Below are 27870 nucleotides of genomic sequence, written 5' to 3'. Positions count from 1 at the left end.
GTAGCATCCCTTAGCCTGGAAGGCTACTTATAGAAATCACCAAATTACTTAAACCTATTTTGATAAATTCAGATCCGCCTACACCAAAGGGTCTGTTTGTAAATACCATGTATTGGTGTGTGCAGGCAGCTGTGACCATCCAGGACAGCTGGTATGAGGTTCAAAAGCTCCTCCTACTGGAGCTAGAGCACCCGCTCCCACACACCCCCTCCTGTCTCCATGGCAATGTGGCCCAGGAGCAGGAGAAACAGCGGAGTACTGAGAAGAAAAAGGAGGAGGTAGAGAGGATGAGTGTGGAAAGGAGGAGAGAGGAGGTAGAGGGGATTCAGAAGCTACAGGGGAGGCTGAGACAGGAACAGCAGCGCTGGGAGAGAGAGTGCCTGGCCAGGGAGAGACAACAGGTAAGAACTCACAATACATAATCTTGTCATAACACTGACTTTAGAATTACATAGGGTGACATAGTACTGTCAAAGCACAATCTGATAGAAGATTTAGGTCAAAGAGAACACTACGTAAGCCCCTTATACCAGTCAAAAGTTTGAACACACCTTCTCAATCCAGGGTTTTTCTTTATTTTTACCATTTTCTACATTGTAGAATAATAGTGAAGACATCAAAATTATGAAATAACACATATGGAATGATGTAGTAAACAAAAAAGTGTTAAACAAATATTTGAGACTCTTCAAAGTAGCCAACCTTTGTCTTGATGATAGATTTGCACACTCTTGGCCTTCTCTCAACCAGCTTCATGAGGTAGTCACCTGGAATGCATTTCAATTAACAGGTGTGCATTATTGAAAGGTAATTTGTAGAATTTCCGTCCTTCTTAATGCGTTTGAGCCAATCAGTTGTGTTGTGACAAGATAGGGGTGGTATGGAGAAGATTGCCCTATTTGGTAAAATACCAAGTCCATATTATGGCAAGAACAGCTCAAATAAGCAACAATAATCTACAGTCCATCATTACTTTAAAACAGGTCAGTCAATGCAGGAAATTTTAAGAATTTTTAAAGTTTCTTCAAGTGCAGTCACTATCAAGCACTATGATGAAACTGGCTCCCATGAGGGCCGCCACAGGAAAGGAAACTCAGTTACCTCTGCTGCTGAGGATAAGTGCATTAGAGTTACCAGCCTCAGAAATGCAGCCCAAATAACAGACACATCTCAATATCAACTGTCAAGACTGCGTGAATCAGGCCTTCATGGTCGAATTGCTGTAAAGAAACCACTACTAAAGGACACAAATAAGAAGAAGAGACATGCTTGGCCAAGAAATACGAGCAATGGACATTAGACTGGTGGAAATCTGTCCTTTGGTCTGATGAGTCGAAAATGGAGATTTTTGGTTCCAACCGCCGTGTCTTTGTGAGATGCAGAGTAGGTGAATGGATGTTCTCCGCATGTGTGGTTCCCACTGTGAAGCATGGATGAGGTGGTGTGATGGTGTGGGGGTGCTTATTGAGTGAGACATGTTATTATCAGAACCAGCTAGTTATTTGCAGTCCATTCTTTTTCAAGTAAGAGTGAATAACAAAAGAACTTGATCAACATTTTTACATGTTTAGTTGACCTCTTCTATCTCTACAAGTTGCCAAAAAATGCAAACATTTGATGGCATTGTCAAATTATTATTTACATTTTTGGAAAGCAATAACAGGGAGTTGAGGCTGTTGAGGCTCCTCAGAAGAGGAAGGGGAGAACCATCCTCCTCAGTGAATTTCCTAAAAATGTCAATTGTAGAACATTTAAAAAGTTGTCCTTAGATATAACTACACTGAATATATTTACGTCACAAAACAATTGATTAAAACACACCATTCTGCAAAGAAGGTCTACAGTAGCCACAAACAGCACACTGTAGAGTAGCACAATGATCTAGCTGGAGGACAGATGAGTAGGTGAACGGATGATCTCTGCATTTGTTGTTTCCACTGCGAAGCATGGAGGAGGAGGTGTGATGGTGTAGGAATGCTTTACTGGTGACACTGGGATTTATTTAGAACTCAAGGCACACTTAACCAGCATGACTACCACAGCATTCTGCAGCGATACGACTTCCCATCTGCTTTGTACTTAGTGGGACTATCATTTGTTTTTCAACAAGACAATGACCCAACATACCTCCAGTCTGTGTAAGGGCTATTTGTTCAAGAATGAGAGTGATGGAGTGCTGCATCAGATGACATGACCACCACAATCACCCAACCTCAACCCAATTGAGATGGTTTGGGATGAGTTGAACCGCAGAGTGAAGGAAAAGCAGCCACCAATTGCTCAGCATATGTGGGAAATCCTTCAAAACTGTTGGAAAAGCATTCCAGGGGAAGCTGGTTGAGAGAATGCCAAGAGTGTGCAAAGCTGTCATCAAGGCAAAGGGTGGCTACTTTGAAGAATCTCAAAGATATTTAGATTTGTTTAACACTTTTTTGGTTGCTACATCATTCCATATGTGTTTTTTCATAGTTTTGATGTCTTCACTATTATTCTACAATGTTGAACATAGTAAAAACAAAGAAAAGCCCTTGAATGAGTGGGTGTGTCCAAACGTTTGACTGGTACTGTAAGAATGGCATAAGGTGACATAAGAGTGCCATAGCACATTATGTTCATTTTAAGCCTTTATTAAAACCTCTTAGAGCTCCCCCCCCCCCCCCCCTACTTTGTGCAATTTCCGCCTGAAGACATACCCAAATCTAACAGCCTGTAGCTCAGGCACAGAACCAAGGATATGCATATTCTTGGTACCATTTGAAGGAAAACACTCTGAAGTTTGTGTAAATGTGAATTGAATGTAGGAGAATATAACACAATAGATCTGGTTTAGATAAAACAATGGAAAAAAACATACGATTTCTGTATCATCATCTTTAAAATGAACAAGATAAAACAAACATTCAGATAGGATGATGGGGACAATTTCAGTGAAAAATATAAGAGGGCAACAGTACTTGTGCAAAGTTTCAGAATGATAACTTCCAAAATGAGTGTGCTTACATGACATTTATCATGAAGTCACCCAGGTGTCCCACACAAGTAGCCCAAATGTACCCAGGTGGCCAAATTGGTGAAGGTATACATTTTGAAACAAATAACTATATACAAAATACCAAAATGGTATTCTAACACACCCCCCCCAAAAAAATTTGAAAAATAAATGGGAAAAAAATAGGGAAAAAATAGAATTATTGATAAAAAAATATATGAAAAAAAAAAATATATATATATACATTTACAAAATAACATGGGTAACTATTTACACACTTTCAATGTTTGGAAGACCCTCAGTCCTCTATCAAATCAAGTCAATTTATATAGCCCCAGCCTAAAACCCCAAACAGCAAGCAATGCAGGTGTAGAAGCACGGTGGCTAGGAAAAACTCCCTAGGAAGGCAAAAACCTAGGAAGAAACCTAGAGAGGAACTAGGCTATGAGGGGTGGCCAGTCCTCTTCTGGCTGTGCCGGGTGGAGATCACAGTGGTTGTAGAGGGTGCAACAGGACAGCACCTCAAGAGTAAAAATGAACAGTTTAGCGTTCCATAGCCGCAGGCAGAACAGTTGAAACTGGAACAGCAGCAAGGCCAGGTGGACTGGGGACAGCAAGGCGTCATCATGCCAGGTAGTCCTGACGCATGGTCCTAGGGCTCGAGTCCTCCGAGAGAGAGAAAGAGAGAATTAGAGAGAACATACTTAAATTCACACAGGACACCGGATAAGACTCCCATTCGGAGTCAGTGTCACTGTGAAAGAAAATGTTCAGTTAGAATAGTTTCACATATGAGCCCTTATTCAACAGGTATAATAAACAGATATATATATAGAGTACAGGGAACATAAGGTTGAATATATTATTATGACCTGCTAGATCTACTGTCTCTTTTATATTATGACATTTCAGCTAAATCTACTGTCTTTATTATATTACGACAGAACAGCTAGATCTACTGTCTCCATTTCACTTTGGCCATTGTTGTGGGCCTGCCCTCCCCTCAACAGCCTCAAATAGGCTATTTTCATGTGGGTTGGGGTGGGGCGGCAGACACACGCATTTCACATTTCATGACATTACATGTTTATATATTGCTTCTAAAATAAAATAAAAATCACAAATAATATTTTATATTATTAATTTCAAACAAGGGCATTAGCATGATAAGAACTTACCAGTCCAAAACGATGTCCTCTCCCGTTCAAAAAATATTCCTCCACAATCGCTAAATGAATCGTCCTACAACAATCTGTCTCACTTTCCCAATAAATGTAATCTAAAATTGTGTGTACATCTGTATATCTAGACTTAGATTTAGCTTTCCCTGACTTAGTCGCCAAACTGATTGACATATAAACAGCTGAATCTGCGCGTTTACCAAACAATGCAGTGCGTAATATGTGTTTCTCCTTCCGGTATGAAACTTCAATAGCGAATGACTCTCTTTACGCTGGAGCTTACTACATGGGTTGGTCTTGCAACACATAAACTTGACCTATTGCCGTTTACCTCAGCTCATTGGCTATCTACCCAGCTAGATTTCAAGACGATCAGTGGTCATTGGGTTAAAAGACAGTCAATCAACGAAACAGCGGGCAAATCATTGGTGCACAATGATTTCATGACTTGTTGTCTTCAAATCGGTTTCTTTCAGTCAATACGTCCCGCGAAATGGCCCATCAGGTTTGATTGTGTTATAAAAAAAATAGTTGATTGCAGTGAAACCAAACATGACTGGAAAAATCACGTTCTGTGTGGGTTATTTACCTGGAATGTGTCGTCGAAAATGGAATGAGACGGAATTCACGACACAAGCGGTTCACAAAATGCTATAAAAACGGATTTTATCAAACAAAAGATCATTCATTGTGTAACAATGAGCATTGGAATTGCAAACAGACGAAGATCGTCAAAGGTAAACGATTTATTTTAATGCAGTTTGTGATTATGTTACGCCTGTGCTGGTTAAAATTGTAGTTTTTTATGGGGCTCTATGCTCAGATAATCGCATTGTATTCTTTCGCAGTAAATCCTTTTTTAAATATGACAATGCAGTCGGATTAGCAAGATTTTAGGCTTTCTATACATGCGAGACACTTGTACTTTCATGAATGTTTAATATGACTATTTATGTAGCGATCACCGTATGTTGTGGAATTTCAGCCCGCTAGCGGGTTCCGTGCGCAGAGAGGTTTTAACTTGCTATCGTCCCATCTCTCTGATGCCAATACTATTCTTCTGCATATAGGGGGAGAAGGTGAGTCTGTTGAAGCAGCGCGAGCGACAGTGCCACCTGGAGGCTGAGAGCCTGCGCCGCGAGCGGGAAGAGCTGGAGCAGCAGCTGTTGGAGTACCAGCAGAACCTAGAGAGGCTGAGGGAGGGTCAGAGGAGCATGGAGAGGGACAGGGACAGGGTGGAAGCCGAGCACAGGCTGCTCCAGAGCTGGAGACACAACCGCCAGAGCTCCCTGCCTATTATGATATCGCTGGACCTGGAACAGGTGGGTGGTAACCTTCCCAAGGCTAATTGGTGCAAATAAGCCTGGAAGAACAATGACTCAAATCTGGCCTATGTGGGAGTACATTTTTTTTAATAATAATAATATCTGAACATGCAAGTTGTGGCTCTGAATCAGAAAACATGTGTGTGTGACAGTAAAAGCATTCCCCTAAATTTGAGATGCTAAACAGTAGTTCGCTGACTTAATGTAGATGCCTTGCTGGCTATACATCGAAATCTGTGTGGTCAATGTGTGTCAATCTTGTGGGAGAAAACAAATGATCCTAATAAAAATGAGAAAATGGACTCAAACAGCTGAAATCTCCTTGTTGCATCAGACGTGATGTTCGAGGGAAGGTTTGGAGGGAGGTGGTTGATTATGGCACAATAATACTAGGACAGACCTCTAGCGACCAAACTACCAGTCACCAGGTGTTTTCAATGGGGGCAGGAAACACAAGGATACATTCAGTGACTTAGCAGTCGGCGACTCTGAGCTCAGTGACAACGTGACCGTCCGATAACCAATCAGAGGAGGGAGGGTCTCCCTAGCTAGCTTTTGAAACCATGCTTTTGACACCTTGGTGTTCTGCATGCTGTTTGGATATATAGACCCACAAAGGAAGAGCTTAAAGATTCATTACTAATTTGTAGCTTCTGGTATAATCAATGGCTATGGATCAGGACTTTTTCTATTGGACTGGGACTTTTTTCCATTCTTTCTTTGGGTTAACGAAGGTCAGGATTGACACGTTGATCTACCAGACCTTCCGAGCATTGGGTGGAAGTGTCTGGTGAACAAGATTAGGTGGGTGGGGAAGGTACAAGGAGGGAAAGGGGGGGTGGGGGTTGAGCCATAGAAAAGGAAGGAGTGAGTGAATAAGTGTGACAGAGAGAAAAATTGGAAATATGAACGACTGTGAAGGTTGGTAGGATTGTGTGTGTTCTCTGCTGAGATTTACAACTACTTTCTTCTCCCCACCCTCTCCCCCTCCTCTCCCCTCAGGTGTCTAACCACAGTCGGTCAGGCAGCCTGGACGGCAACGAGGCTGCTCTTCTTCATTCCCTCCAACAGAATCGTCTCCACCACAACCAGCACCAGCACCAGAGCCTCCACTCTGGCCTGAGAAAGAGCCAGGACAGCCCCCTCCATAGCCCCAAACTGAGCCTCAGGCCCAGCCTCTATAACAGCCTCAACACTCTGCTCAGCCAGGCCCACAGTAAACCATCCACAGAATTACTGACACACCAACACAGTCACCTCCAGTCAGGAAGCTCCCAAAACAACCCCTTTAGGAGCAGGTTCACCACAGGACATGAGGGGCCCAACAACAACAGTGAGTATGATGCTGTCATAGACAGCAAATCTTTGTGTATCTCAGAGGATTTTAAGCCAGGGGTTCTCAAAGTGGGGTCTGTGGGTACTGCAGACAGATATTTTTATTTATTGTTATCATTTATTATATGAACATTACTAACAACATATTAAATTGATTCTGGCCAAGGGACACGTGGAATACGTTTAAAGAATGTTATACAATGTAATATTATTAATCTATAATTGATGTTCTTAACCCTGGGCATCAAGGGCCTGGGAGGCTCACAGGTATACTGGTGTATCCACAGTACTCCACCAATTATGTATTTCCCCCCCAAGTAAAAAAAATAACCCATAAATGCACTGTAATTTAAGCTTTTAAACAACATAGACATATTTCTTACAAATATTTTGTCCATTCTGATCCACCCAAATGCATATGGGGAGGGGCAAGAGGTTGATGCAGGTGCCAGGGGTTGATTTGGGATTGGCCGATAATGTTCCTTGTTTTCTTCTGTTAGATTTCAGCCCTCCACAGGACAGGCTGACCCTGGGGTTGTTGGGTTCATTGGGGTCAGGGGTCACAGGCCTGGGTCTGTACGAGGAGAACTTCCCCACCTCGGCATCCCTCACTCCTCTCCTCACCCCACAGGCCTACTTCTCTTTGAATGGAAAGAACAGTGAGGATGGGGGAGAGGAGAACATTGTGTACCTCTGAGGAATGACAAGACTGATGGAGTGATGGGAGAGAAGTGTGCAGTGCCAACTGCCTTATGTACATCTATCAATGTACCCCCTCTCTGCCTTTGTGTGTGCATGTAAATGTTTTTTACCAAAAAAATGGGTTTGAGTTTTCGTCCGGAAGCGACGAAACAAAAAAGCATTACATTTTTAGCTGTATTGTACTGTATTGTTTGCATTTTAATGTAGGCCTTTAGGGAAGATATGCCATTTGAATGTTTATACTGAAACATTTAAGTTCATAGCTTGTTTGATAAGATTAGTACAGATTTTCTCAGGGGACACCACTTTGGGCCTTGACCCCAACTTTAGGAACCACTGTACTAACCTCTCTCTCTGCTTGCTCCCTCTCTGCCTATCTGCTTCCGCCTTGCAGCCTGCCTTAGCCTCACATCACTGTCTGTATCAGTAGCTTACTCTATAAAGCAAAGTTACAACTTTGTGTTTTTTTTTTCTCCTGCTGAGGTAGGCTCCGTTTAACGTTAGCTTCTTACTTCATCCTTCCAGCTGGCTAAGTAAAACTAGCCAGAGCCCTTCAACTTACTGCAATAAGTCTCTGCCAGCAGATGGCCACCTGACTGACATATCTATAAGCGACTATTTACCAGTTGTGCACTCATTTTCTGATAATTGTTTTTTGTTTGGGGGATGTCTGTAGACAATAGTTGGAGTGCGGGACAGTTAAATTGCCTTTAGTCCGACATCTCGCAAACACTGTCAACATTGTCTCTAGACTAGTTTCCTATTGAGCCGATTGCAAGCTGGGGTAGTTAATTTCACGTCGCTCTCGGCCTGTGCCGCGAAAGGGCAGAGTTAACCGTTTGAGAGAGTGGCGAATGAGCTGCTAAAAAGGCAAATCCAGGCATACATAATGGACAAACCACTGTTCATGATTCCACTCATTCGCAAAGAGGCAGGCGTGATTGGAATTCAGTCAGATCAATGATATAAGCATTCTGAGCTTTGATCAACGCTGGGAGCCATATTTAGATGTTGACCCTTAATAGAGCTTTATACACTGAGTATGCCTGTAATAATGGAGCTGTGAGTCGGGAAGCAGGTGCAGTTGAAACGTTTAATAAAACAACAAAACATTTCCATATGGCTACACTCCGGTACACAAGAATAATACCAACTGGTGAGTGAACATAGGAGAGTGACTTAAAGGGGAAGAAATTATGAACGAAGTCCAGGTGTGAATCATAGTGAGTGCCAGGTGTGCGTAATGATGAATCCCAGGACCGATGGTTAGTATTCCGGCGACGTCGAATGCCAGAGGGGAGGAGCAGGAGAAGATGTGACAATACCAAACATTAGGAACACCTTTCTAATATTGAGTTGCACCTCCTCTTTTGCCCTCAGAACAGCCTCAATTTCTTAGGGGCATGGACTCTACATGGTGTCGAAAGCATTCGACAGGGATGCTGACCCTTGTTGACTCCAATACTTTCAGTTGTGACAAGTTGGCTGGATATCCTTTGGGGGGTGGACCATTTTGGATACACACCGGAAAACTGTTGAAAAACCCAGCAGCGTTGCAGTTATTGACACACTCAAACTGGTGCGCCTGGCACCTACTATCCATACCCCGTTCAAAGGCATTTGAATCTTTTGTCTTGCCCATTCACCCTCTGAATGGCATACACACAATCCATGTTTAAATTGTGTCAAGGCTTAAAAATCCTTCTTTAACCTACCTCCTCCTCTTCATCTACATTAATTGAAGTGGACTTAACAAGCAACATCAATAAGGGGATCATAGCTTTCACCTTTTTATTCTATGTCATGGAAAGAGCAGGTGTTCTTATTGTTTTGTATACTTTTTCATTTTTTGGTCCTCATATTTAGCTACTGCCATGACTGAAAGTATGATCTTTAAGAAAATACAGGTGTATATTGACAATTTTTTAGTTCCTGTATGTAATCAGAAATAAGTGCCTGTTCGTACACACTGTTAGAAGTAAACCTGCCTGGAAGAACCTTTTTGAGCAGAACCTTTCCAGTTCAGAGGTTGTTTGAGGAACCCCTCTTCGAGGAACCCCTGTGTAAAGGTTCAAACCGGAACCTTTTTGTGATGGGAGGGGTTCAATTCTGAATCAATTTAATAATATATGATAGGGCCTCTCGAGTGGCGCAGTGGTCTAAGGCGTCACTGCAGCCCAAGTTCGATCACGGGCTATATCCCAATCGGCCGTGATCAGGAGTTCCATAGAGCGGCCCAGCGTCGTCCGGGTTAGGGGAAAGTTTGGCTAGGGGGCTTTACTTGGCTCATTGCGCTTCAGCGACTCCTTGTGGCGGGCCGGGCACCTGCAGGCTGACCTCGATCATCAGGTGAACGGTGTTTCCTCCGACACACTGGTGAGGCTGGCTTCCGGGTTAAGCGGGCGGGTGTTAAGAAGTGCGGTTTGGCGGAGGAAGGACGCATGATTTGACCTTCACCTCCCGAGCTTTTTGGGGAGTGGCAGCAATGAGACAAGATTGAAATTGGGGAGAAAAAGGGGGTAAAATATATATAACTTAACATGATGAACAGGAATAACATTTAATCTCATGGGTGAGATTAAATGTTATTCCTGTTCATCATGTTAAGTTTGTACACTGCAAATTTCAAATTTCCTTCAATATTTATGCATGTTGCATATTCTAATATAATATTAATAAGAATTTCATCATAATAATATAAACATAGCTGATTACATATAGTAATAAATTGTAACTTTACCAACTTTGGGAATTGCATAGGCTCTCGAGGAACTCCTAAATCTCTGTACGCCTCAATGAAGCTACAAAACTGTCAGTGTTCAACTTTAACATGTGATGACAATAGATATGAACAGGAATGTATAGCCACGCCCTTACTAAGCCACGCCTCCACTACATGGTTCCTCCAGGAACCTGTTGTTACATTGCAACGTTAAAGGTTCCTCCAAGGATCTATTAACTAACCAAAGGTGCAAATATGAACCATTGACTAGCAATGATTCCTTGAGGAACTCCAGGTGATCCTTGAGGATCTCCGGGGTTCCTCGAGTCGCCATTAATTCTAGGAGTGCAGTATGTGTTTTATGTAAGTAACCCTCTCTTTAGTGGATACTCAAACCAATTTTCCTTTGTGCACAAAAGCTCCTTAAAACTATAGGTATTTTAATTTGGTGCACTTTGTGTTGTTGTGCTTCCCTTTTCAAAACTAGTTGCACTTTTATGATGTTCTTAATTTCCCTTGTTGAAATGCAGGATTGCAGGGCACTCCCATAAGAGGTTAGGACACACTCATAGTGTTAAAGGTGTAGTTTGTTCAAAAACTATATTTTAGTATTTTGTTCACTAATCAGCTGTTTAAAAAGTCAGCAGTTAAGTTTTCAAGATAAAGCACTTTCAGTGCACAGCAAAAAAATTTAACAAAACAATTAACTGACGACATGCCCATTTTGGGGGGAGTTTTTGGGATCTCTTTGAATTTTTATCTGCTAGGGGCATTGGGAAGATGTGGGGGGGTGCTGTGATTTTGTTGTTGTTGTTGCATGTGCTATAGATGGCTATATCGGTCCGCTAATACAGGACTAGTAAAGGCCAAGTGCACTACTTTTGTGGAAATACTTATTAATATTTTTATTTTTATCCTGATTTTTTGCAGGGTGCTGCAGCACCCTCAGCACCCATACTCTACTATGTGCCAAATGTCCATTGTCAAGATGTAGTTTGTTTAATAGAGCTTGCTTATTACTCTAAAGAGAAAATACAGATTACATGTTGGTTTGTTTGTTATTTATTGTGACGTATTCATGCACTGTCAGAGTGGTTGGGTTAAATGCGGAAGACACATCGTACAATGTTATGTTTTTGTTGATGTTGTGTAATATGGATGTTTTCCCCCTTAAGTTGTAATATATGTATAATTGAAAGAAACCTGTGCCTTGTGCCATATTAACAATATACTATAAAATGCATAACCAGCAATTGTATAGCATTTTTATTTTGTGTGAATAGTTCAGTTTTACATAGGCTCTACCTCATGGTAACTAGCCATGTTGTCTTGTTCCCATTCGTGCCAGGATACTATCAATATAATAGCTTATGCAATTACTCAGTAATAATACATTTTCAACATCATGATGTCCTCCCCAGATCATTTACTGACCTTAGATCAGTTTCCAGGGGCAACTTCATGCTACTCACACCATCAACAGGCTGCCATTGGACAGATTTCATCCTGAAGGCTGCTTTACCACAGTGCCCTCTAGTGTTCCCCCATCTCATACTCAAACAACCATATTATTGCTCAATACTGAGCCCGTCAGCTGACAATGACAGTGCCCAATGTTAATATCATAACTACTTCTGACTCATTCCTGGATGCCAACTCACAGTCAGTCAGCGTGGACTGTGAATGAACACCGGTCTGCAGGAACAGAGGCTACAAGAACCTTCAACATTAGACCTGTACTTTTACTAGTATCATTAATTTGAACAACACAGTTTGCTCTGAGAGGTTAGAGGATGCATTGCGGTATATCCTGGTTTATTCATGTGCTTCTGTTCCTTTTAACTTCCTCTGTATATCTAAATGGATCCTGCTTGGAATCAGGTAAGACCTTTCTTGTATGAAGTCAAAGGTCAACTCAAAGTTGTATAGTATTGTAAGTGTACATAGCAATTAACAGTCAGATGAAATGTATGATCTACACAGAAACAGATGGAATTGTTAAATTGAGAGCATGCCCATAAGTGAGCTAGCTATATGTTGTTTTAGCAGGCAGTAAACCTCCTCGGCCAATAATCGCTGAGCTGCGGGCTAATGTTGCTACACAGAGCCTTGTGGTGAAGTGGCTGGTCAATCACACTGGTTTAACAAGGGAAAGCGGTGATACTTATGAAATACAGGTCGGACGCACTGACAACCTCACTATCGTTCACAACGTGAGTAACAGTTCAGGCCATTTGTCCAATTGATTGATTATGTATGTGTTTGTTTCCAAGGAGAACCATTGTCTTGTATTACTGTATACAGTGCATTCGGAAAGTATTTTTTTTATTTTATTTTTTTTTCCACATTTTGTTATGTTACAGCCTTATTCTAAAATTGATTGTTTTTCTCCCTCATCAATTTACACACAATTCCTCATAATGACAATGCAAAAACAGGTTTTTGGATGGTTTTGCAAATGTTATTATTATTTTTTTTAAAATGAAGTATTACATTTACATAAGTATTCAGACCATTTACTCAGTACATTGTTAAAGCACCTTTGGCAGTGATTACACCCTCAATTCTTCTTGGGTGTGACACTACAAACTTGGAGCACCTGTATTTCGGGGGTTTCTCCCATTCCTCTCTGCAGATCCTCTCAAGCTCTGTCAGGTTAGATGGGGAGCGTCACTACACAGCTATTTACAAGTCTCTCCAGAGATGTTAGATCGGGTTCAAGTCTGGGCTCTGGCTGGGTCACTCAAGGACATTCAGAAACTTGTCCCGAATTCACTCTTGCGTTGCCTTTTGCTGTGTGCTTAGGGTCGTTGTCCTATTGGAAGGTGAATCTTCGCCCCAGTCTGAGGTCCTGAGCGCTCTGGAGCAGGTTTTCATCAAGGATCTCTCTGTACATCTTTCTCTTCGATCCTGACTAGTCTCCCAGTCCCTGCCGCTGAAAAACCTCCCCACAGCATGATGCTGCCAGCACCATGCTTCACCGTGACGCTTGGCATTCAGGCCAAAGAGTTCAATCTTGGTTTCATCAGACGAAAGAATCTTGTTTCTCATGTTCTGAGTCCTTTGGGTGCCTTTTGGCAAACAGTTGGTAGTTACAGTCTTGTCTCATCGCTGCAACTCCCGTATGGACTCGGGAGAGGCGAAGGTCGCGAGCCATGCATCTTCCAAAACACAACTCAACCAAGCCGCACTGCTTCTTGACACAATGCCCAATTAACCCGGAAGCCAGCTACACCAATGTGTCGGAGGAAACACCAGAAACCTGTCGTGTCTGACCGTGTCAACGTGCATGCGCCCGGCCCACCACAGAAGTCCCGAGAGCAAGATGGGACAAGGACATCCCTGCCGGCCAAATCATCCCCTAACCTGGACGACGCTGGGCCAATTGTGCGCCGCCCCATGGGTCTCCTGGTCGCCGCCGGCTGCGACAGAGCCTGGACTCGAACCAGGATCTCTAGTGGCACAGCTAGCACTGCGATGCAGCACCTTAGACCACTGCGCCACTCGGGAATCCCATTTTTTGGTAACTTCCCCAGATCTGTGCCTCGACACAATGCTGTCTCGGTCCTCTACTGACAATTCCTTCGAGCTCATGGCTTGGTTTTTGCTCTGACATGCACGGTCAACTGTGGGACCTTATATAGACAGGTGTGTGCCTTTCCAAATCATGTCCAATGAATTGAATTTACTACAGGTGGACTCCAATCAAGTTGTTGAAACATCTCAAGGATGATCAATGGAAACAGGATGCACCTGTTCTCAATTTCGAGTCTCATAGCAAAGAGTCTGAATACTTATGTAAATATTTGCAAACATTTCTAAAAACCTGTTTTATTGTGTGTAGACTGATGAGGAAAATTTTATCCATTTTAGAATAAGGCTGTAACGTAACGAAATGTGGAAAAAGGGAAGGGCTCTGATTATTTTCCGAATCCACTGTATGTACACAGGAAAGGACTTGACAGCAAGACAATAAAGAAAGACATGACAGTAGGACAATAAACATGACAAGACAGTTAAAATCAGTACTACCAGTCAGATTTGACTGTTCTGTGTTTTCATGATGTTTCATTTCTGATTTCCATCATATAGAGTAAAGTGAGTAGCTGTCCTTTCGGTAGTGACTCCACGTTAACATGGACCTGGGTGTCTACTCTGCCTTTACAATGTGCTGACCATTCAATCAGAATACGACGTTTATGCAGCCATGCAGACCCAAGTGACTGGAGCCAATGGAAGACAAATTATGGTGAGAAATGTAGTTGTTCATGTCTGTTAGAAAAGGCTATGTTCTAACACTTGTCATGTTATCAGATCTGTGTGTGTTGCCATTTTTAAGAAAGAAGACCTCTTCCTTTTCCTCTTCTCTTTGTAACTATCATCTCATCAAAGTTGCTCAATCAAGACTCTTGCTAGAGGCTGGTGATTTTTACTTGATTCATTTTGTCATATTTATGTAAAAGAGGCTAAACTAGTAAAGTTTAACCCCATCCCCAGGCTTATTGCACAAATGAATTGGACTGAAGTTTCATATTGTAACTTCAAATGTTTGTTTTGGGTATGCTTGGAAATAGTACAAAAATAAAATCATGTTAATTGGTGAAAGGTGCACCTACCATACAGCAGAGAGGGTCACAGACCTGCTCACTGCAGCCTTGAGTAATGAGATATAGACTTGATTATGTCATGTTTAAAATCACATGGGTACATACATCATTCAAATCAATATTTGTTACATTTGAATAAACATTTTAGGAAGAGTAGCCTCAATTGGTTTTAGCCCCTCTGGGGCTTGGACCCCTAATAATCTATATCTCCAACTTCCCCAACCAGGTGCCCAAGACACAGTGGACAGAGTTTGGAAAAAGACCAAGATGTTTCCCTACCAGCAGGTGTTAAAGGAGGGCTCCACTATCTTGTTCTGCTGTGTCCCTCCTAGAGGCATCCACGTCACCAATATGACCTTCAACTCCACCACCAGCTACCCCCTGATCAACATCACTCACAGAGTCACAGCCATTGCTGTCCACAACCTAAACATCACACAAGCATCCGGCTCCGGGGTGTACTCCTGGTGTGAGGATACAACAGAGAAGAGGAACAACTACTGCTCCAACTTCATCAGCTGTTAGTATGGAGGAGTGTTTTCTCTCACATCTTGACCTCTGTCATAAGGCCTTCATAGCAATGTTATAGCAGATTTAACAAACGTTAAAGCACTTCACATTGTCCTAGGCATACTTTAGTCGGGTCATTGTGGTGCCTTTTGGACCTCCTAACTTTTACGGAAAAAATATAAATACAATATATATAGATATACAGTTGAAGTCGGAAGTTTACATACACTTAGGTTGGAGTCATTAAAACTTTTTTTTCAACCACTCTACAAATTTCTTGTTAACAAACTATAGTTTTGGCAAGTCGTTTAGGACATCTACTTAGTGATTGACAAAAAAGAAAATTCCAACAACTGTTTACAGGCAGATTATTTCACTTATAATTCACTGTATCACAATTCCAGTGGGTCAGAAGTTTACATACACTAAATTGACTGTGCCTTTAAACAGCTTGGAAAATTTGAGAAAATTACGTCATGGTTTTAGAAGCTTCAGATAGACTAATTGACATAATTTGAGTCAATTGGAGGTGTACCTGTGGATGTATTTCAAGGACTACCTTCAAACTCAGTGCCTCTTGGTTTGACATCATGGGAAAATCAAAAGAAATCAGCCAAACCCTCAGAAAAATAAATGTAGACCTCCACAAGTCTGGTTCATCCTTGGGACCAATCTCCAAATGCCTGAAGTTACCACTTTCATCTGTACAAACAATAGTACACAAGTATAAACACCATGGGACCACGCATCCGTCATACCGCTTAGGAAGGAGACGCATTCTGTCTACTTCAGATGAACGTACTTTGTGCAAATCAATCCCAGAACAATAGCAAAGGACCTTGTGAAGATGCTGGAGGAAACAGGTACAAAAGTATCTATATTCACAATAAAACAAGTCATATATCGACATAACCTGAAAGGCCAGTCAGCAAGAACGAAGCCACTGTTTCCAAACCGCCATAAAAAAAGCCAGTCTACGGATTTCAACTGCATATGGGGACAAAGATCATACTTTTTTTGGAGAAATGACTTCTGGTCTGATGAAACAAAAATAGAACTGTTTGGCCATAATGACCATCGTTATGTTTGGAGGTAAAAGGGGGAGGCTTGCAAGCCTAAGAATACCATCCCAACAGTGAAGCACGGAGGTGGCAGCATCATGTTCTGAGGGGGCTTTGCTTGCAGGAGAGACTGGTACACTTCACAAAATATATGGCATCATGAGGACAGAAAATGATGTAGATATATTGAAGCAACATCTCAAGACCTCAGTCAGGAAGTTAAAGCTTGGTCGCAAATGGGTCTTCCAAATGGACAATGACCCCAAGCATACTTCCAAAGTTGTGGCAAAATGGCTTAAGGACAACAAAGTCAAGGTATTGGAGTGGCCATCGCAAAGCCCTGACCTCAGTCCCATAGAATACTTGTGGGCAGAACTGAAAAGCGTGTGAGCAAGGAGGCCTACAAACCTTACTCAGATACAACAGCTCTGTCAGGAGGAATGGGCCAAAAATCACACCTTATTGTGGGAAGCTTGTGGAAGGCTACCTGAAATGTTTGACCCAAGTTAAATAATTTAAAGGCAGTGCTACCAAATACTAATTGAGTGTATGTAAACTTCTGACTGACTGGGAATGTGACAAAATAAATAAAAGCTGAAATAAATCACTCTCTACTATTATTCTGACATTTCACATTCTTAAAATAAAGTGGTGATCCTAACTGACCTTACTAGGATTAAATGTCAGGAATTGTGAAAAACTGAGTTTAAATGTATTTGGCTCAGGTGTATGTAAACTTACAACTTCAACTGTGTATATATATATAATTCTGTCGGAAAAGGACATGTTTGAAACTTGTTGGTCAAACACATAAATCCTAATAATTATAGGCAGATTGTTTATTAAACATTGACCATCAGATATTTCCTCCCTGTTAGGGACATACACTAACTATCTGAAAGTGTTAACAATACATGTACAGCATATATCTAGATTTAGATTTTCTAAGACATCAAATGTCCCTTAACCCATAACACTAATTTTCCAACCTTAAAATAATTATAAAACAATGATTATTGAGTGAAACGTATGCTATTATCAGAACCAGCCTAATTTTCTCAAATAATAATGAATAACAAAATAACTTGGTCAACCTTTTTACATGTTCAGTTGACCTCTTCTATCTCTACAAGTTGCCAGAAAATGAGTTGAGTCTACAAGTTCACAGAAAAAAAACATTTGATGGTATAATAATAATTTGATGTTATTAATAATAATATGATATTAATATTATTGGTATTGTATAAATTATTATTTAAACAGGGTGGAAAGCAATAACAGGGTGGAACCAGTAGAGGCTCCTCAGAGGAGGAAGAGGAGGACCATCCTCCTCAGTGAATTTCATAAACATGTCAATTGTAAAACATTTAAAAAGTTGCTGAATATATTCACGTCACAGAACAATTGATTAAAACACTATTTTGCAAAGGTCTACAGTAGCCTCAACAGCACTGTATGATGTAGCCGGGGGACAGTTGAGAAGGTGAACGGATGATCTCCGCATGTGTGGTTCCCACTGTGAAGCATGGAGGAGGAGGTGTAATGGTGTGGCCGTGCTTTGCTGGTGACACTGTCTGTGACGTATTTAGAACTTAATGGCTACCACAGCATTCTGCAGCGATACACCTTCCAATCTGCGTTGCTCTTAGTGGGACTACCATCTGCATCAAAATTATGAAATAACACATGGAATCATGTAGTATCCAAAAAAGTCTTAAACAAATCAAATGTTTCTTGGCCCAAGCAAGTCTCTTCTTATTATTGGTGTCCTTTTGTAGCTGTTTCTTTGCAGCAATTCTACCATGAAGGCCTGATTCACACAGTCTCCCCTGAACAGTTGATGTTGAGATGTGTCTGTTACTTGAACTTTGTGAAGCATTTATTTCTGAGGCTGGTAACTTGTCTTCTGAAGCAGAGTCAATGCTGGATCTTCCATTCCTGTGGTGGTCATCATGAGAGCCAGTTTCATCATAGCGCTTGATGGTTTTTGTGACTTCAAATGTTCCGGATGGACTGACCTTCATGTCTTAAAGTAATGATGGACTGTCATTTCTCTTTGCTTATTTGAGCTGTTCTTGACATACTATGGGCTTTGTCTTTTACCATTTTTTTTTACTAAATACCACCCCTACCTTGTCAAAACAGAACTGATTGACTCAAATGCATTATGAATGAAAGACATTCCACAAATTAACTTTTAACAAGGCATACCTGTTAATTGAAATGCATTCCAGAATGCCAAGAGTGTGCAATGCTGTCATCAAGAAAAGGTTGGCCACTTTGAAAAATGTAATATAAAATATATTTAGATTTAACACTTTTTTGGTTACTACACCGAATCAAACTTTATTTCTCACATGCTCCTAATACCAGAAGTGTAGACTTTAACGTGAAATGCTCACTTACAAGCCCTTAACCAAACAGTGCAGTTCAAGAAGAGTTAAGAAAATATTTACCAAGTAGACTCAAATAAAAATAATAATAAAAAGTAACACAATAAGAAAAACAATAACGAGGCCATATACAGGGGGCACTGGTACCGAGTCAGTGTGCGGGGGTACAGGTTAGTTGAGGTAATTCGTTGGTTATTACTGCAACTAGAAGCACAATAATTTCGCTACACTAGCATTAACTTCTGCTAACCATGTGTATGTGACAAATAAATTTGATTTAGATTTGATTTACATGTATTTGGGGGTGAAGTGACTATGCATAGATAATGTACAGCGATAATAAACTGTGAGTAGCAGCAGTGTACAAAAGGAAGGGGGTCCATGTAAATTGTCCGGTGGTGATTTATTTGTTCAGCAGTCTTATGGCTTGAGGGTAGAAGCTGTTGTGGAGCCTTTTGGTCCTAGACGTTGTGCTCCGGTACCTCTTGCCGTGCGGTAACAGAGAAAACAGTCTATAACTTTGGTGACTGGAGTCCTTGACAATTTTATGAGCTTTCCTTGGACACCGCCTATTGCATAGGTCCTGGATGGCACGAAGCTTGGCCCCAGTGATGTACTGGGCCATACGCACTACCCTCTGTAGCGCCTTATGGCCAGATGCCATACCAGGCGGTGATGCAACCGGTCAGGATGCTCTCGATGGTGCAGCTTGTAGAACCTTTTGATGATCTGAGGACCCATGTCCTGCAATAAAAATGCAAATTAATAACTTAAAAATCATACAATGTGATTTTCTGGATTTTTGTTTTAGATTCCGTCTCTCACAGTTGAAGTGTACCTATGATACAAATTACAGACCTCTACATGCTTTGTAAGTAGGAAAACCTGCAAAATCGGCAGTGTATCAAATACTTCTCCCCACTGTATACCTGCTGGAGTGCGTGCTACGGGTAGGTGTTGTTATCGGGACCCGTGAGCTGAGATAAGGCAGAGCTTTACCTTGCATAGACTTATAGATGACCTGGAGCCAGTGGGTCTGGTGACGAATATGTAACGATGGCCAGCCGACTAGAGCATACAGGTCGCAGTGGTGGGTGGTATGAGGGGCTTTGGTAACAAAACGGTTTGCACTGTGATAGACTGCATCCAGTTTGCTGAGTAGGGTATTGGAAGCTATTTTGTAGATGACATCACCGAAGTTGAGGATCGGTAGGATAGTCAGTTTTACTAGGATAAGGTAGGCGGTGTGAGTGAAGGAGGCGTGTTGCGAAATAGAAAGACTCTAGATTTGATTTTGGATTGGAGATGTTTAATATGAATCTGGAAGGAGAGTGTACAGTCTAGCCAGACACCTAGGTATTTGTAGTTGTCCACATATTCTAGGTCAAAACCGTGCAGAATAGTGATGCTAGTCGGGCGGGCGGGTGCGGGCATTGAACGGTTGAAAAGCATGCATTTGGTTTTATTATTGTATAAGAGCAGTTGCAGGCCACGGAAGCAGTGTTGTATGGCATTAAAGCTTGTTTGGAGGTTTGTTAACAGTGTCCAAAGAAGGGCCAGGTGTATACAGAATGGTGTCGTCTGCGTAGAGATGGATCAGGGAATCACCCGCAGCAAGAGCAACATCATTGATATACAGTGCCTTGTGAAAGTATTCGGCCCCCTTGAACTTTGCGACCTTTTGCCACATTTCAGGCTTCAAACATAAAGATATAAAACTGTATTTTTTTGTGAAGAATCAACAACAAGTGGGACACAATCATGAAGTGGAACGACATTTATTGGATATTTCAAACTTTAACAAATCAAAAACTGAAAAATTGGCCGTGCAAAATTATTCAGCCCCCTTAAGTTAACTTTGTAGCACCACCTTTTGCTGCGATTACAGCTGTAAGTCGCTTGGGGTATGTCTATCAGTTTTGCACATCGAGAGACTGACATTTTTTCCCATTCCTCCTTGCAAAACAGCTCGAGCTCAGTGAGGTTGGATGGAGAGCATTTGTGAACAGCAGTTTTCAGTTCTTTCCACAGATTCTCGATTGGATTCAGGTCTGGACTTTGACTTGGCCATTTTAACACCTGGATATGTTTATTTTTTAACCATTCCATTGTAGATGTTGCTTTATGTTTTGGATCATTGTCTTGTTGGAAGACAAATCTCCGTCCCAGTCTCAGGTCTTTTGCAGACTCCATCAGGTTTTCTTCCAGAATGGTCCTGTATTTGGCTCCATCCATCTTCCCATCAATTTGAACCATCTTCCCTGCTGAAGAAAAGCAGGCCCAAACCATGATGCTGCCACCACCATGTTTGACAGTGGGGATGGTGTGTTCAGCTGTGTTGCTTTTACGCCAAACATAACGTTTTGCATTGTTGCCAAAAAGTTCAATTTTGGTTTCATCTGACCAGAGCACCTTCTTCCACATGTTTGGTGTGTCTCCCAGGTGGCTTGTGGCAAACTTTAAAGGACACTTTTTAATGGATATCTTTAAGAAATGTCTTTCTTGCCACTCTTCCATAAAGGCCAGATTTGTGCAATATACGACTGATTGTTGTCCTATGGACAGAGTCTCCCACCTCAGCTGTAGATCTCTGCAGTTCATCCAGAGTGATCATGGGCCTCTTGGCTGCATCTCTGATCAATCTTCTCCTTGTATGAGCTGAAAGTTGAGGGACGGCCAGGTCTTGGTAGATTTGCTGTGGTCTGATACTCCTTCCATTTCAATATTATCGCTTGCACAGTGCTCCTTGGGATGTTTAAAGCTTGGGAAATCTTTTTGTATGCAAATCCGGCTTTAAACTTCTTCACAACAGTATCTCGGACCTGCCTGGTGTGTTCCTTGTTCTTCATGATGCTCTCTGCGCTTTTAACGGACCTCTGAGACTATCACAGTGCAGGTGCATTTATACGGAGACTTGATTACACACAGGTGGATTGTATTTATCATCATTAGTCATTTAGGTCAACATTGGATCATTCAGAGATCCTCACTGAACTTCTGGAGAGAGTTTGCTGCACTGAAAGTAAAGGGGCTGAATAATTTTGCACGCCCAATTTTTCAGTTTTTGATTTGTTAAAAAAGTTTGAAATATCCAATAAATGTCGTTCCACTTCATGATTGTGTCCCACTTGTTGATTCTTCACAAAAAAATACAGTTTTATATCTTTATGTTTGAAGCCTGAAATGTGGCAAAAGGTCGCAAAGTTCAAGGGGGCCAAATACTTTCACAAGGCACTGTATAAAAAGAAAAGATTCATCCCGAGAATTGAACCCTGTGGTATCCCCATAGAGACTGCCAGAGGTCCGGATTTGACACACAGAACTCTGTCTGTGAAGTAGTTGGTGAACCAGGCGAGGCAGTCATTTGAGAAAACAAGGCTATTGAGTCTGCCGATACGAATACGTTGATTGACAGAGTCGAAAGCCTTGGCCAGGTCGATGAAGACGGCTGCACAGTGGATTGCACAGTGGAAAAGGTACGGTGGGATTCGAAATGGTCAGTGATCTGTTTATTAACTTGGCTTTCAAAGACTTTAGAAAGGCAAGGCAGGATGGATATAGATCTATAACAGTTTGGGCCTAGAGTGTCACCCCCTTTGAAGAGGGGGATGACCGCGGCAGCTTTCCAAACTTTAGGGATCTCAGAAAGAAAGGTTGAACAGACGAGTAATAGGGATTGCAACAATGGCAGGGATAATTTTAGACATAGAGGGTCCAGATTTTCTTGCTGATTTGTACTGGTCCAGGTTTTGCAGCTCTTTCAGAACATCTGCTATCTGGTTTTTGGTGAAGGAGAAGCTGGGGAGGCTCGGACAAGTTGCTGCGGGGGGTGCGGAGCTGTTGACCGGGGTTGGGGTAGCCAGGTGGAAAGCATGGCCAGCCGTAGAGAAATGCTTATTGAAATTTTCGATTATCATGGATTTATCAGTGGTGATCATGTTACCTAGTCTCAGTACAGTGGGCAGCTGGAAGGAGGTACTCTTGTTCTCCATGGACTTTACAGTGTTCCAAAACATTTTGGACTTAGAGCTAGAGGATGCAAATTTCTGTTTGAAAAAGATAGCCTTTGCTTTCCTGACTGACTGTGTGTATTGGTTCCTGACTTCCATGAACAGTTGCATATCATGGGGACTATCCGATGCTATCGCAGTCCGCCACAGGATGTTTTTGTGCTGGTCAATGGCAGTCAGGTCTGGAGTGAACCAAGGGCTATATCTGTTCTTAGTTCTACATTTTTTGAAAGGGGCGTGCTTATTTAAGATGGTGAGGAAATTACTTTTAAAGAACGACCAGGCATCGTCTACTGACAGGATGAGGTCAATATCCTTCCAGGATACCAGGGCCAGGTCGATTAGAAAGGCCTGCTCGCAGAAGTGTTTTGGGGAGCATTTGACAGTGATGAGGGGTGGTCGTTTGACCGCGGACCAATAGCGGATATAGACAATTAGGCAGTAATCGCTGAGATCCTGGTTGAAAACAGCAGAGGTGAATTTGGAGGGCAAGTTGGTCAGGATGATATCTATGAAGGTGCCCCTGTTTATGAATTTAGGGTTGTACCTGGTGGGTTCCTTGATAATTTGTGTGATATTGAGTGCCTTTATCATAGATTGTAGGACTGCTGGGGTGTTAAGCATATCCCAGTTTAGGTCACCTAACAGAACGAACTCTGAAGATAGATGAGGGGAAATCAATTCACATATGGTGTCCAGGGCATAGCTAAGAGCTGAAGGGGGTCTATAACAGGCGGCAACAGTGAGGGACTTATTTCTGGAGAGATTCATTTAAAAAATTAGAAGCTCAAACTGTTTGGGCATAGACCTGGGAAGTATGACACAACTTTGCAAGCTATCTCTGCAGTAGATTGCAACTCCTCCCCCTTTGGCTGTTCTATCTTGATGGAAAATGTTGTAGTTGGGTATGTAAATCTCAGAATTTTTGGTGGCCTTCCTAAACCAGGATTCAGACATGCCAAGGACATCAGGGTTGGCGGAGTGTGCTAAAGCAGTGAGTAAAACAAACTTAGGGAGGAGGCTTCTGATGTTAACATGCATGAAACCAAGGCTTTTTCGATTACAGAAGTCAACAAATGAGAGTGCCTGGGGACACGCAGGGCCTGGGTTAACCTCCACATCACCTGACGAACAGAGGAGGAATAGGATGAGGGTTCAGCTAAAGGTTAACAAAACTGGTCTTCTAGTGCTTTGGGGACAGAGAATAGGGAATGGGGTGTCAGGGTAGCCTAGTGTTTAGAGTGTTGGACTAGTAACCGAAAGGTTGCAAGTTCAAATCCCCGAGCTGACAAGATACAAATCTGTCGTTCTGCCCCTGAACAGGCAGTTAGCCCACTGTTCCTAGGCTGTTATTGAAAATAAGAATTTGTTCTTACTTGCCTAGTTGAAGAAAGGTAAAAAATAAAAGGAGCAGATTTCTGGGCGTGGTACAGTGGAGGTTAGCCCAGGCACTGAGTGATGATAAGAGAAGTTGCATCTCTGGACACGCTGGCAGTAAACTAAAACAATGATAACTATCCTAAACAGCATACAAGGCATATAGACTTTGAGAGAGACATAAAGCGAGGCATAAAGCAATCACAGATGTTGATTGGGAGAGCTAGCTAAGACAACAACGGGTAAGACAACAGCTTATTGTAGTTGTAGTAATTTTGTTTGCTAGCCGAGAGATGCGCCTGGCTCGCGGCTAGCTTCGGGGCAGGGGCGTTAGCCACACGGTAGCAGCTAGCTAGCAGGAATGGTCCGATGCAAATGTCCAGAGATTCTAGCCGTGTTGGGGGTAGAGTCCGGGAGGCAATGGCTGAGTAGCCGGGGGATCACAGAGTAGGCCAGGTGGTGGGCCTGGCTCAGGGCTAGCTTCGGGGCTGGGTCACTCGGTGGCAGCTAGCTAGCTGTGATGATCAGGAGTAATGGTCCAGGGTTTACGGCAGGAATTCAGCGTTGTATTGGAGACAAACTGTCCGAGGCTGGCAGGTATTATTCAGGCTAAAAAAACGGCTGGTGCCAGTGCAGAAGGTAAAGGACGCTAGCAGTGGCTAACAATGAGTAAATAGCTAGTAGCTAATTAGCTGGTTAGCCTCTGATGGCTAGCTTCTGATTGAGGTTCTGGCTATAAGGTCTTTGTAAAATAGCGGATCCGTGTCACATTGAGTGAGGCAGGTTACCGGAAGGTATATTTAATTTAAAAATGGAAAAGAGATTGAAAAAAAAATTGAAATATATACAAAAAAGACGAAGAATAAGAAAAGTAAATGAGAGGACAACAAACCACGTCTGCACTGCTACCCCATCTTGGAAATAAGTTAGTCCTAAATATTTCAAAAACTAAAAGCATTGTATTTGGGACAAATCTTTCACTAAACCCTAAACCTCAACTAAATCTTGTAATGAATAATGTGGAAATTAAGTTGAGGTGACTAAACTGCTTGGAGTAACCCTGGATTGTCAACTGTCATGGTCAAAAAAAATTTATACAACAGTAGCTAAGATGGTGAGATGTCCATAATAAATGCCTGCTCTGCCTTAACAGCACTATCAACAAGGCAGGTCCTACACGCCCTAGTTTTGTCGCACCTGGACCACTGTTCAGTCGTGTGATCAGGTGCCACAAAGAGGGATTTAGGAAAATTGCAATTGGCTCAGAACAGGGCAACACGGCTGGCCCTTGGATGCACACAGAGAGTTAACAAGTCAATCTCTCCAGGCTCAAAGTGGAGGAGACATTGACTTCATCACTACTTGTATTTTTGGGAGGCATTGACATGTTGAATGCGCCGAGCTATCTGTTTGAACTACTGGCACACAGCTTAGACACCCATGCATACCCCACAAATCATGCCACCAGAGGTCTCTTCACAGTCCTCAAGTCCAGAACATACTATGGGAGATGGACTGTACTACATAGTCAGAACTCTATTCCACATCAAGTAACTCATGCAAGCAATAAAATTTAATTTAAAATACAGATCAAAACACACCTTATAGAACAGAGGGGTCTGTGATGCAACATAAACATAGGCACAGACACATGCATACAAACACACAATAACATGCAGTATGCACTATACACACACGGACACATTCATTTAGTGTTGTAGATATGTGGTAGTAGAGTAGAGGCCTGAGGGCCCACACTTAATGTGTTGTGAAATCTGTTGTGAATGTATTGTACTGTTTTAGCTTGACCCCAAAAAGAGTAGCTCCTACTTTGCCAGTAGCTAATGGGGATCCATAATAAATACAAATACAAAGAGTACTGTTAGCTAGCTAGTGAACATTAGCTTGCTGGCTCGCAAGCTAACGTTACAAGTATAATCTGTGTAGTAATATTATTTGTTTCTCAGAAATCTATTTGCATTGCTTATAAGGGCACAAGGCGAGACCCAGATGCAGACATGGGAGACAGGTGGTCTGAGTCTTTGATATTTATTAATCAATCCAAAAGGGGTAGGCAAGAGAATGGTCGTTGACAGGCAAAAGGTCAAAACCCGTTCAGAGTCCAGGAGGTACAGAGTTGGCAGGCAGGCTCGAGGTCAGAATGGTACAGAATGGTCAGGCAGGCGGGAACGGAGTCCATAAAACAGGCAAGGGTCAAAACCGGGAGGACTAGCAAAAAGAGAATAGAAGCAGGAGTACGGGAAACGCGCTGGTTGACTTGAAAGACATACAAGACGAACTGGCACAGAGAGATAGGAAACACAGGGATAAATACACCAGGGAAAATAAGTGACGCCTGGAGGGGGTGGAGACGATCACAAGGAGGAGTGAAAGAGTTCAGAGTATGACATTGCTTGTTATAGCCTAATGTTAGCTAGCTTGCTAAAACTGAACCTCATTGGTTAGCTTTAGCTACATGCAAAATCATACTCCAGCATTTCATGCATGGTGGCTAGCTATGACAATCCGTTTGTACTGTAGCTATGGGTTGGGATTTTGGTTCATTATGGCTGGGGGGCAGTATTGAGTAGCTTGTATAAATAAGTTGCCCAAAGTAAACGGCCTGCTCCTCAGTCTCAGTTGCTAATATATGCATATTATTATTAGTATTGGATAGAAAACACTCTAACGTTTCTTAAACAGTTTGAATGATGTCTGTGAGTATAACAGAACTCATATGGCAGGCAAAATCCTGAAGAGAAATCAAAACAGGAAGTGAGAAATCTGAGCTTGGTATGTATTCACCACAGTTACCATTGAAATCCCCTTGAGATATTAATGATGTTGCACTTCCTAGGGCTTCCACTAGATGTCAACCGTCTATAGAAATTTTAATGAGACTTCTCCTGTGTTGTGTGACTGAATGAGAGCAGAATCTATCAGGTGACTGGCAGTCAGCCATTTTCTGATCACGCACATTCCTCATGGTATCCACTTGCGTTCCATTGCTCATCAAGACACAAAGGAATACTCCAGTTGGAAGTTTATTGAAGCTACAGTGCCTTGCGAAAGTATTCGGCCCCTTTGAACTTTGCGACCTTTTGCCACATTTCAGGCTTCAAACATAAAGATATAAAACTGTATTTTTTTGTGAAGAATCAACAACAAGTGGGACACAATCATGAAGTGGAACGACATTTATTGGATATTTCAAACTTTTTTAACAAATCAAAAACTGAAAAATTGGGCGTGCAAAATTATTCAGCCCCTTTACTTTCAGTGCAGCAAACTCTCTCCAGAAGTTCAGTGAGGATCTCTGAATGATCCAATGTTGACCTAAATGACTAATGATGATAAATACAATCCACCTGTGTGTAATCAAGTCTCCGTATAAATGCACCTGCACTGTGATAGTCTCAGAGGTCCGTTAAAAGCGCAGAGAGCATCATGAAGAACAAGGAACACACCAGGCAGGTCCGAGATACTGTTGTGAAGAAGTTTAAAGCCGGATTTGGATACAAAAATATTTCCCAGGCTTTAAACATCCCAAGGAGCACTGTGCAAGCGATAATATTGAAATGGAAGGAGTATCAGACCACTACAAATCTACCAAGACCTGGCCGTCCCTCTAAACTTTCAGCTCATACAAGGAGAAGAC

General features: G+C 42.0%; 2 protein-coding genes across 6 annotated transcripts in view; both read left to right on the top strand.

Moving 5' to 3' along the window:
* LOC110526143 (rho guanine nucleotide exchange factor 28) overlaps positions 1–11644 on the top strand; it is an 80679-nt gene extending 69035 nt beyond the window's left edge. For 2 of the 4 annotated variants that reach the window (XM_036980417.1, XM_036980414.1), the window contains 4 exons: positions 126–401; positions 5241–5492; positions 6498–6828; positions 7331–11617. In XM_036980417.1, coding sequence (XP_036836312.1) covers positions 126–401; positions 5241–5492; positions 6498–6828; positions 7331–7527 — 1056 coding nt within the window. In that variant the 3' untranslated portion in view covers positions 7528–11617. Of the gene's footprint in view, positions 1–125; positions 402–5240; positions 5493–6497; positions 6829–7330 lie in introns of all 4 variants that reach the window. The other 2 variants (XM_036980416.1, XM_036980415.1) reach the window with 2 other exon arrangements.
* Positions 11645–11824: 180 nt separating this feature from the next.
* Positions 11825–27870, top strand: part of osmr (oncostatin M receptor) — a 39662-nt gene continuing 23616 nt past the window's right edge. The window contains exons 1-4 of one of the 2 annotated variants that reach the window (XM_036980418.1): positions 11825–12135; positions 12304–12467; positions 14347–14503; positions 15088–15381. In XM_036980418.1, coding sequence (XP_036836313.1) covers positions 12048–12135; positions 12304–12467; positions 14347–14503; positions 15088–15381 — 703 coding nt within the window. In that variant the 5' untranslated portion in view covers positions 11825–12047. Of the gene's footprint in view, positions 12136–12300; positions 12468–14346; positions 14504–15087; positions 15382–27870 lie in introns of both variants that reach the window. The other variant, XM_021606784.2, reaches the window with a different exon arrangement.

Source organism: Oncorhynchus mykiss, chromosome 6 (genome assembly GCF_013265735.2).
Source record: "Oncorhynchus mykiss isolate Arlee chromosome 6, USDA_OmykA_1.1, whole genome shotgun sequence".
Lineage (NCBI taxonomy): Eukaryota > Metazoa > Chordata > Actinopteri > Salmoniformes > Salmonidae > Oncorhynchus > Oncorhynchus mykiss.
The sequence above is the reverse complement of the archived record's forward strand: the minus strand, read 5'-3'. Positions and strand labels throughout refer to the sequence as shown.